Below are 12,071 nucleotides of genomic sequence, written 5' to 3'. Positions count from 1 at the left end.
AGTGGAGACAAGAACAAAGCTGCTTGAGCTGTTGTTATAGATGAGGAGCACTGGAAATTTGCCAGCAAGCCAAGAGGAGCTACCGCTACAAGCTTATGATGCAGAGTAGCCATTAAAGAACTCCTAAACCGCCAGTCAGGGGGCAACAGGGAGAAAAAACCTGTATCCCAGAGGAGAGAATCTCACAAGTCAGGCAGAAAGAAGACAAAAGCAAAAGAAGGAAGGGCAAGAGTTGTAGCAGAAAAACAATCCCAGTAGTGGAAGAGGAAAGCTGCATTAGTTTCTAGTCTACTGCTAGAAGTTTCTAATCTATTTTATGCACCAAGGGCTGGGTCTTTACGGATACGTCTACACTACATCTGGGAGCGAGCCTCTCAGCCCAGGAAGACAGACTCACACTAGCAGGGTTCGGAGCTAGGATGCTAAAAACATCTGTGTGGCTACTGCAGCTCCAGCGGAGACTTGGGCTAGTCTCCTGAGCTCAAGCATAGGGGACCGGGTGGGCTTGAGCTCAGCTGACTAGCCTAGTCTCTGCCAGAGCTGCAATGTCCATGAAGCTATTTTTAGCACGCTAGCTCAAGCCCCACTGGCATGTCTATCCACCACACTTCGGGACGCTCACTCCCAGCTGCAGCACAGATATACCCTAAGGAACAGGAGGTGGCACATTTCTCCATCCAAACCACAGAGAGCAGAGTTTACTCCTGTAGTGACTCTGGACTGGCAGAGGGCTATTCCACGAAAACAAAAGAACTGGAAGGCACAACATATTTTGCTCATTTATTTGTAATTTTGGTTTGGTTTCAATTATGATAAAGCTTCCTGTTACCAGTAGTAAAACTCTACAGGATATTCTGCAAAAGAAATGAATTTTTACTAACACAAGACAACACTCAGTTCTTAAACCTTTCTGAGAAACGGGGAGAGACTATGGCTGAAACATGTAGTATATAAGAAGTGGATGGATAAACAAAGTGCAAATAGGTAAGATTTACATGCATCCGACGAAGTGGGCATTCACCCACGAAAGCTTATGCTCCAATACATCTGTTAGTCTTAAAGGTGCCACAGGACTCTCTGTTGCTTATGGCTAGACTATCATTTCTCCAGGTTCAATGAAACAAGAGTGAAATATTGCTGGAGAGTATTATGTAATTCAATCAGATATTTTGACACTATCTTCCAGTATAAGTTTTTCCAAACTAAGCCAGGTCTAGTATCTAAAGCAAAAAATCGTCCCATAAAGGCTACTTAAGAAGCCTGCATCAGCTATTCTTCAACTGGATCACTCAAAGGAGAATCAAAAGAAATATTGGTATATAAAAGCCCAAAGGATCTAAAAATGGCTCACTAGCTTGAGAGCAAGAGTCTTCTAGACCAGTGCTGCTCCACCTGCAGGCTGAAACTAGAAGTTGGTTGTGAGGGAGTGCTTAGTGGGTTGCACCTCACCATCTGAGAAAGCAGCAAAATCCTTGGATCACTAGAACTCAGTGAGTGTCTGAGAAAGTAAGGGGAAGAAGCAGCTTTATGCCTTAAGCCTTCCCCCTTGCTACTGCTTCCACCTCATACCATTCTGCAAACCTGCAACCCAATTCTAGAACAGAATATCAGTTCCACCTCTCTTTCGCTTTGATCTGAGGCAGAGGAAGCAGCACTGGTTTCACAGTCCCTTGGAGTGGCGCTGCCTTAGAGCTGAAGACTGGGCAGAAAAGCAGTAGAGATGGGAGGAGCCTCCACACCAAGCAGCATCAGTCCCTCAGTAATTTTTGCTTGTGGATTTCTTTAGGTTTGATCTTTGTTTGGAACAACAGGGAAATATAAGAAAATGAGTCATCACACACAATAAGAAAACATTTAGGTCTATTAAAAATTGATTTAACAGTGTTCTCTGGAAAAAAAAAATCAAACATCATTTAGGATTTCAATGATGATCCTTAAACTCTGAAAATCTGAAGGAAACAGGGAGGGAGGGCCTCCCAGAACTAAGGACCAAACATTACACTGCTGCTGTACCTTGATTAAGATGTCCAGTATAATTGTTAGTACCACCAAGAGCAGATCATGTTTATGCCTTTTTTTAAAAAAAATTCTGGACAGCCACAGAATACAAAGATCTGGTCCACAGAATACAAAGATTAAAAAGTGAGGATTTTCATAGCTCATCTAATCTCATTGACATCACCTGTGACAACAAAGCAATTTTTTATGGAGAGAATACTTCCCCTGACCAGATGTTTTCCTCTTGAACAACATTAACAAATTATCCTTACTTCATTTTTAAAAGATTGCCTTAAAGTTTTTAGATGTGCAGTAATTGTAACATTAACCTAGGTGTTAAGTCTCTGAAATCTCTATTAGCGGTCTTCCATTTTCTGTACTGTAAATAGCCTAAAGAAAAAAAATGAATTCTCTCAGTTTCTCGCTGTTGCAACCCACCTTGAAATTTGATTAACAAATGGCTTCAGTTCTAAGGGATCATAGGCACGAGCAAAGGCCCAGCAAACATAGCATGCTGCATCTCTTACGTTGGAACCCACGCTGCAGGCTCCCCGCTTCTCGTCATATGTCAATGCTTTTAAAATAACAGGAACAACTGTGGAGTGAAGAAATTCACAGGAGTTAGGAATATGAACATACAGTAAATAACAAAAATACAAGGCCATTCAATAAGTTTTAAATGAAAAGACATAAGGAAAGGTACTTATTTGCCTGTGTTCACTGGAAGAAATTGAATGCTGTTCTCAGGGGATAAAGGCTGTGGTTCTAGGACTAAATTAAAAAAAGCAGGATTTTGACTTAACATGGCATTTTGTTTCTTGACTAATAACCTCTGTTTCTTTTCTCATCCCCTTCAACTGTATTTCATTGTTCTCATACTCAAAAGTACATAGAAGGCAACACCCTAGATTAGCAAAGATTTAAGAGACAGTACATGGATGAAATATTAGTGAGTCCACATAAGGAATATCTTGCACTGTTCTAAGTATCTTGTTAGAAAGGGGATATTAACAAAATAAGGAAGTACAGCAGAAAGCTGCTTCAAATGATAAAAAGCTTGACTCTCTAGTCTTTTTACATTGCTGAAAGAAAGTTGATAAAACTTTTTACAGGTTTGTTTTATTAATTAAAATGGATGCTCAGACTGGTAGGCCTAAAATTGACACACTGTACGTCTTTGGCAATAACCTTTCGTTCCTAGACTTTCCTTTGAAGATTCAAAGTACAGTGTGTATATTTTTTCCCCAACCTACACACACCATAGATTAAAGACAGGTGTGGTGAGAGGTAAAATATTTACTCATGGAATATAAAATAATATGCAAGCTCCACTTTGACAGAGTTGCACTATATGTCATTTAAATGCACCTACTCCACCACCACCTGTGAACTACAGCAGGCACTGCCTGTTGTAAAAATGGCATGTCTGACATTTTGCCTGCAGATGCCTAAAATGGCACTATTTTCATAGTATTGTAGGTATATTTTTAGACTTATCATATTTGACAGCGTGCCCTAAATTGTATATAGAATATTGACTTAACATTTAACACTGAAGAGCTCAGGGTAAGCTCAAAAGCTATTATTTCACCCACCTTGTCTCTCTAAATTACCACTGAGTTTAGTAAAGTGCAAATTCGTATATACTCAATCATAAGTCAGTTCGTTTATAAGCCGACCCCACCCCTCCCCAAGATGGATAAGTAAAACCCATTCATAAGCCGACCCTATAATTCAGGGGTCAGCAAACTTTGGCTCCAGGGCCATCAGGATAAGCCGCTGGTGGGCCAAGATGGTTTGTTTACCTCAAGCCTAAACAAAAAGTGTCCCGGCGCACCAGCTGCTTACCCTGACAGGCCGGGACAGCAACTGGTGGGGAAATTTTGGGGTGGGGAGGGGGGGAGAAGCTGGGAGTTAGGGGAGTAACCCCTGTGACCATCCCCCACATGACCCCCACATGACCACCACTCCAGCTTGGGACCCCCACACTCTCCCCATCCCATCCCTTCCCACCTTATCTGGGGAGGGCCAGGGTAGGATGTCTCTGGCCTGGCTGGAGCTGCTCCGGCAGGCTGGGCAGCGCAGCCGCAGCCTGCTCCAGCGGGCCAGACCAGGCGGCACAGCCACAGTATGTTCCAGCGGGCTGGGCCGGGTGGCATATCCACAGCCTGCTCTGGAGGGCGGGACTGAGCAGCACAGCTGCAGCCTGCCAGCCCTGGAGCTGCAGCTGCTTCGGAGGCGGGGGGGGAGGGGGGAAGAACATTGTGGCCAGAAGCGACGAGACTCTGGCCCCACCTCTTGCCTTCTGGCTCTGTTGGCTGTGCTGCCTCTCCTTGCTCCCTCTGTTCGGGGTAGGGGCTGTGTCCCACCACTCCCTCTCTATACCCGTTCATAAGCCGACCCCCTTCTCTGGTGCTTCCCTTTTTTACTAAAAAAATTCGGCTTATGAATGAGTATATATGGTAATCTTTATGAGACGAGTGACACTTGATAGTTAATGTTTTAAAAATACATCTACCTATTAACATTCAATTTCCAAGTTGCCATCCAAATGAACAGTTAGAACCATATGTATAAAATTGTCCCTAATTCCCCTAAACTTTTAGAAGTATTGAAGATAATCTAAACCTCTCTAAATAACCCAGACTAGCTTGCAACTATGGGGAAGGAGATTCACTGAAAATTTAATTTGCCCACAGAAACTCCACAAATTGTGCAATACCACTGAGAACCACAGAATACATTCTGAACAGTTTGCATGACAACTCTGGGTAATGGAGAGTTCTATTCAGCAACTAAGGATCAATTTCTCTCTGCTTCTTGGCCTTTTAGCCAAGGTCAAGTGTATCTCGTGTACCCTTTGTTGGAGGACTACATCGTACAATTTCAGGGTGGGTTAATGAGATCTTTTTAACCAATTACCATGATCCCATTTGTTATGGGAATTATGTATTAAACGTTCCACAACTGAACATATTAACATTGCAAGTAATTCCTGTATAACATTTCTCTGTGGCAACAGCAGACATGTGAAACTGACAGATCTTCATCCAAGTCATTTATGCAGCTGCCAGACATATATGAGAGAGAGAGAGAGAGAGAGAGAGAGACTACTGAGCAGGCGCATACTGTGATCCATCTAAGTTGTTTCTTCAGCTGCCAGTACCATGACCATTCAAACAAAATACACAGTATTAGCAAAGACACAGCCAGACATGTTGTTCCAAACACAATCTTACGACTAACTCTGGGATTTAATTTGCCAAACAGAAATGAAATTCTCTATCTACCCACACAAGTTCTCTCTCAGCATTTTAAGTAAGAAGCATAGTTGGCATTTTCTCCTTCCCCCTCTTCTCATCCTCCCTTCCCCATAGTTCCACCAATTCCTGCTGGACCTGAGGTCTCCTTCATACTCTTGATGTCCCCTCTGCTAGTTTCTGTGCATCTATTTTCCCCTTCCTCAATGTTTTCTGAATTTCACACTCTGCCCCCTTCTATAATTTCAGTGGCCACAAAGCTGCTTCTACAGCAGAGAATAATGAAATTGGATGGTACAAAGTATCATGGCTGTGAAGTTGAAAACATGCTTTAAGAATGATGAAACTATACAGAGTTTTAAAACTGATGCATTCAAGCATCAGACATATACTTTTTCTTTTAAATGAGATTTTACAGTGGATTTTTACTTTTATTAAGAACAATTCTAAACACAATTTAGCAGTAGTAGACATTAGGATACAATTGTTTATTTCTTGCTATAGCACTGTCTATCATACTACAAAGTAATAGCTAATTCTAAAAATAAATACTGGCTTGTGAATACTATAAAATAAAAACAACACAGTTCACCTGTGGTTGGCCAATATCTGTTGCAACACATGTTCTGAACTGTCTGACACTTTTTAATTAACAAGGGCTTTGGATCAATCAGAACACAGATCATGAACTGGATACTATATTCAGTGGATAGCCTCTGCATACAACAGAAGCCTGGTGAGTAGTTGCATTTTGTACCATTTGGAGCTTTTCCATTGTGTGAGACTTCATTCCAAGATATAAGAAGTTGCGACAAACAGCATTGTCATGAAAGCACAGATCACCTGGACTAAACCATGACCAGAATATGTCTGACAGGATAGAATGCAGATAGAAGCAGGTGGGGTTTTTTGTTTTTTTTTTGCTGCCATAGCTATTTGGGTTTCCAAGAGCACTACGGAGTCTAACAAGACACCTAAAGCTGCACTGTAACAATGTGAGGACAGGGGCCCTTGATAGAGAGAGATGTTATAAAGGAGATAAATTCTTCAATGCATTTTTCTCTTCCTGCCAGCAATCTTGCCTCAGTTAGGCTTTAAGTACCTATTTTTCATCCTAATATTGATTTCAGCCAGGTACTGAGAAAGATGAAAGACAATCCTGTTTATGTTTGACATAAGAAAAATGTGGAGCCAGGTGTTGTCTATCATTGTTGGTGCTTCAGTCCACGTCCCCCCAGCTCTCAGAATGGCTTCACAGAAATTTTCAATGTTGAAGATTAAGTCTTGTGGAGGTGGAGTGTAGCACAACTATCTCTATATTCTGACACAGAGGGAGGACCTCCGGCGTTTCAGTTTCTTTTCACCCATGCAGCTTGCCAGAAGCTAAACAAGAGTATTCGGTGATCAACCTTATCAAATGCCACAGAGGTGCCCAGAAGAACGAGCATGAATATACCTACCTTGTCACCCACAAGACTAACAAGTGCTGTCTCATCAGCATGTCCTGCAATAAGGCCTGGCAGAGAAATTTAGGACACCAGCAGCTACGTGTCGTCTTTGGAGACTCTTTTGCTACTTCTCAGTTGACTCTCTTAGAAAATGGAATTTAGACACAAGGCATTATTTAGCAAAGTCTCTGAGTTTCAGCAATGGGGTTTTTGTTTTTTTAGTATGGTCATACTACTGCATGCTTTAGAGAGTGAGTGGTAGAGTCCCATCATCAAAGGAAGTGTACCAAATGTTTACTTTTTTTCCAGGAAGGGCAGGGTTACAGGTAAGTGGCTCCTATTGCCATCAATGCTTCTGCAATTGGTTTTTGGGCAAAATTCTTGAAAGGATCCGGTTGTGTTTCTGGTCCTGCTCTCAGCTTGTTCTTCTCATTTATGAGGCCATGCTGATTACAGGCAATGGTTTCTGTGAAAAAGACGGTTACTCACCTTTGTAACTGTTGTTCTTCGAGATGTGTTGCTCATATCCATTCCAATTAGGTGCGTGCGCGCCGCGTGCACAATCGTTGGGAGATTTTTACCCTAGCAACACTCGATGGAGTGGCGCCTTCATGGCACCGGATATTTGCCCAGGCTGACCCAGCGCCCCCTCAGTTCCTTCTTGCCAGCTACTCCGACAGAGGGGAAGGAGGGCGGGTTTGGAATGGATATGAGCAACACATCTCGAACAACAACAGTTACAAAGGTAGGTAACCGTCTTTTCTTCTTCGAGTGCTTGCTCATATCGATTCCAATTAGGTGACTCCCAAGCCTTACCTAGGCGGTGGGGTCGTAGTGAGATGTTGCGGAGTGAAGGACCGCTGAACCAAATGCAGCATCACCCCTGGATCGCATAGTGGGCGGTGAAGGTATGCACCGATGACCAAGTCGCTGCCCTACATATCTCCTGTATGGGCACGTGCGCCAGGAAAGCAGAGAATGAAGCCTGAGCCCGCGTGGAGTGGGCGGTAAGGTGCATAGTTGGGACACCAGCCAAGTCATAGCACGCACGGATGCATGATGTGATCCAGGACGAGATGCGCTGGGAGGAGACCAGAAGGCCCTTCATTTGGTCTGCCACTGCAACAAACAGCTGTGACGTTCTCCTGAAAGGTTTCGTTCACTTGATGTAGAAGGTCAGGGTCCTGTGAACGTCCAGAGAGTGCAGCTGCTGTTCCTGTCGAGAGGCGTGCGGCCTCAGGTAGAAGACAGGGAGGAAAATATCCTGGTTGACATGAAAGGCAGACACCACCTTAGGGAGAAAGGCCGGGTGGGGTCGCAGCTGTACCTTGTCCTTGTGGAACACCGTATACGGTGGTTCTGATGTGAGTGCCCTGAGCTCAGATACCCGCCGAGGTGATAGCTACGAGGAAGCCTGTCTTCCAGGAAAGGTACAGGAGCGAGCAGGTGGCCATCGGCTCAAATGGGGCACCCATGAGTCTGGATAGGACCAGGTTAAGATCCCACATAGGGACCGGTTGTCGAATTCGTGGGAACAGGCGCTCCAACCCCTTGAGATATCTGCTGACCATGGGATTGGAGAAGACCGAATGCCCGTTTTCACCCGGGTGGAAAGCCAAAATAGCTGCCAGGTGCACTCTGATGGATGATATTGCCAAGCCCTGCTGTTTTAAGGACAGGAGGTAGTCCAAGATTATAGGTACTGATGCCTGTAGGGGGGCCGTATGACTGAGCGCACCAGCAGGAAAAAAGCTTCCACTTGGCTAAGTATATGAACCTGGTAGAGGGCTTCCTGTTACCCAAAAGGATCTGCTGAACCAAGCGAGAGCAGCACAGCTCAGATTGATTTAGCCATGCAGCATCCATGCTGTGAGGTGGAGAGATTGCAGGTCGGGATCCGTGATCCTGTGTGATCAGGTCTGGCCACAGCGGGAGTGGAATCGGAGTGTCCACCGACAGCTCTATGAGAGTGGTATACCAGTGCTGTCTGGGCCACGCCGGGGTGACCAAAATCAGACGGGCTCTGTCCCTGCGCAGCTTGATCAGGACCCTGTGGACTAACGGGAATGGAGGAAAAGCGTAGCACAGGTGATCCTTCCACTGTATGAGGAAGGCGTCTGACAGGGAACCTGGAGAGCGTCCTTGGAGAGAGCAGAACACCTGGCATTTCCGATTCTCGCGAGAGGCGAATAGGTCCAATCAGGGGAAAGCCCCACTTCAGGAAGACAGAGTGGATGATGTCCGGGCAAACCAACCACTCGTGAGACTGGAATGATCTGCTGAGGTGGTGCGCTAAGGTGTTCTGGACTCCTGGGAGAAACGACGCCACCAGATGGATCAAGTGGGCTATGCAGAATTCCCACAGACGAGTGGCCTCCTGACAGAGGGGGGACGACTGGGCTCCCCCTTGCTTGTTGATGTAAAACATGTCCGTTGTGTTGTCTGTGAGGACTGCAACACAACAGCCTTGAATGCACTCTCGGAATGCTTGACACGCCAGGCGCACTGCTCTGAGTTCCCGTATGTTGATGTGCAGGGATAACTCTCCTGCCGACCATATGCCTGGTCACATATATGCAAGAGGCCATGTGTCCCAGGAGGCATAGGCATGTTTTCACGGTCGAGGTCGGGAAGCTTTGCAGGCTGTGGATGATGTTTGCCAGGGATTGGAAGCGTGCTTCCGGCAGAAGTGCTCGGGCTAGGCCTGAGTCTAAGACTGCTCCTATGAATTCTATTCTCTGGGTTGGTACCAGAGTGGATTTTGCGACACTGAGCAGGAGGCCCAATCGATTGAACATGTTCATGGTGAGCTGAACATGAGACTGCACCTGATCCCTGCAGCGACCCCGAATAAGCCAGTCGTCGAGATATGGGAACACTTGGATCTGTTGTCGATGAAGGGAGGCAGCCACAACGGCCATGCACTTGGTAAACACCCTGGACAGGCTGAAAGGAAGGACGGTGAATTGAAAGTGCTGTTGATTGACCACAAAGCGAAGGAAGCGTCTGTGCGCTTGGTAGATCACAATGTGGAAGTATGCGTCCTTCATGTCGAGGGCGGTGTACCAGTCTCCAGGACCTAGGGAAGGAATAATGGTCCCTAGTGAGACCATGCGGAACTTCAACTTTAGCATGAATTTGTTGAGTCCACGTAGGTCCAGGATGGGCCGAAGCCCGCCCTTGGCCTTGGGGATTAGGAAGTAGCGGGAGTAAAAACCCCTGCCTCTTGACTCTCCCGGAACCTCCTCTATCGCTCCCAAAGCTAGGAGTGATTGGACCTCCTGTAGAAGGAGGTGCTCGTGAGAAGGGTCCCTGAAGAGGGATGGGGAAGGAGGGTGGGGGGGGAAAGCAAATTGGAGGGAGTATCCCCTTTCCACCGTGCGTAGGACCCAACAGTCTGATGTTATATGGGACCATGCACGGAGGAAATGGGAGAGACAATTTTGGAAAGGCAGGGAAGGATCCTGAATGGGAGACTGGTGCTCCGTCCTCAGGTGCACCTTCAAAAGTTCTGCTTAGGCCCTGCCGATGGCTTGGGAGGGCCCTGGCCTTGGCTGGCTTGGTGCCCAGTTTGTTTTCTTTTACCACCTCGGCCACGTCTTCTAAAGAAGTCCTGTCTTGGCCGAGGGGGAGGGTTGGATCTCTGAGGCTGTGGTCTGAAGGGCCTTCTCTGCATTACTGGGGTATGCATTCCCAGAGAGCGCATGATAATTCTCGAGTCCTTCAGACTCTGCAGCCTTGAATCTGTCTTTTCGGAGAATAGGCCCTGGCCATCAAAGGGCAGGTCCTGGAGGGTCTGCTGCAACTCTGGCGGTAAGCCAGAGGCCTGCAGCCACGAGATGCGTCGCATGGCTATGCCCGAGGCCAGGGTCCTAGCCGCCGAGTCCGCCGCATCCAGAGAGGCTTGTAGGGAAGTTCTGGCCACCTTCTTGCCCTCCTCTACTAGAGCCCCAAATTCCTCTCTGGACTCCTGTGGAACCAACTCTTTGAATTTTTCCATAGAGTGCCACGAATTATAGTCATATCGGCTCAGGAGTGCCTGCTGGTTGGCCACCCTCAGCTGCAAGCCTCCGGCCGAGTACACCTTGCGCCCAAACAAGTCTAGGCGTCTAGCGTCCTTTGATTTAGGCGCCGGGGCCTGCTGACCGTGCCGCTACTTCTCATTGACCAAAGTCAAGGGAGCATGGTTGGGGGTGTGTATAGAGGTACTAGTATTCCTTTGAGGGGACAAAGTACTTCCTTTCCACCCCCTTGGTCGTAGGTGGAATAGAGGTTGGCAATTGCCAGATTGTCTTGGCATTGGCCTGTATAGTTCGTATGATGGGAAGGGCCACTCTGGACAGTGCCTCCGCGGACAGAAGGTCTACCACAGGGTCCTCTACCTCCACCATCTCCTCTACCTGGAGGTTCATATTGCGTGCCACCCTGCAAAGCAGTTCCTGGTGGGCGCGGAGGTCCATAGGAGGAGGGCCTGAAACTGTAGTCCCTGCCACCGCCTCATCAGGCGAGGACGAGGAAGATACCCCCGGGACTAAGGGATCCTGCATGAGGTCCTCTTGTGGAGGATCTTGTTGCTCAAGGTCCACCACGCTAGGAGCGTGGGCCTGTATTGGCGCTGGAGCAGTCGCCTCAGCGCCCCCCCAGGGGCGGGGGGCAGAGACACAGTGGTCTCCAGTACTCGGGGCTCCGAAGGCACGGAACGGGAAGCCCCTGAAGGAACCCCCTGGGCCTGATGGTAGGCCCAGGGGGCCCAAAAAGACCACTGTGGACATTCCTGGCCCGGGTCCTGGCCTTCGTCCAGCCACTGGCCTGCACCACCCTCGCCCTGGTCCTGGGCATGGTAGCCACTTTGCAAGCGAGACGACACAGAGGCAGAGCGAGACTGCCAAGGCGGTGCTGTACGCATCAGCGCCGAGTCCCCCGGTGCTGTATGGTGCCGTGGGCCGGGGACCGGTGCGTGATGCAGAATGGTACCAAGAGGTCGATCGGTGCCTGCGGTCGTATTGGTACCGGGAGCCTGATCTGGATCTCTATGGCGACCTCCGGCGAGATCAGCGCCGGGATCAGCTCCGGGTCGAGTGCCACTCTGACCAGTACCAGGAGGCCGATCGGTACCGGCCGTAACGCGATTCGGATCTCCGCAAGCCAGAGCGGCATCGTGAGTACGACCAGCGCCGAGAACGAGATCAGTGCCGGGACTGCGAGCGACACCGTGATCAGTGCCGGGACCAAGATCAGGACCGGTGCCATCCTTCTTCGTTCGGCAACGGCGGTCGCATCAGGGACGGTTTTCCCTTCGACAGCACCGCCCGCACCAGAGGTGCTGCCGGCTGCAGAGAAGTCGGCTCTGTGAACGCGATCAAGT

At 47.8% G+C, this 12,071-nt stretch overlaps 1 protein-coding gene across 2 annotated transcripts in view; it reads right to left on the bottom strand.

Annotated features, from left to right (window-relative positions):
- The window catches only part of TBCD (tubulin folding cofactor D), a 256,774-nt gene that overhangs the window by 153,939 nt on the left and 90,764 nt on the right, over nt 1–12,071 (bottom strand). For both annotated transcript variants that reach the window (XM_024217615.3, XM_026654436.1), the window contains exon 15: nt 2,437–2,593. In XM_024217615.3, the coding sequence (XP_024073383.2) occupies nt 2,437–2,593 (157 nt within the window). The remainder of the gene's footprint in view (nt 1–2,436; nt 2,594–12,071) is intronic.

Source organism: Terrapene carolina, unplaced genomic scaffold, assembly GCF_002925995.2.
Source record: "Terrapene carolina triunguis isolate 2854851 unplaced genomic scaffold, T_m_triunguis-2.0 Scaffold192, whole genome shotgun sequence".
Taxonomy (NCBI): Eukaryota; Metazoa; Chordata; order Testudines; family Emydidae; genus Terrapene; species Terrapene triunguis.
This window is presented reverse-complemented; position numbering and strand designations above follow the sequence as displayed.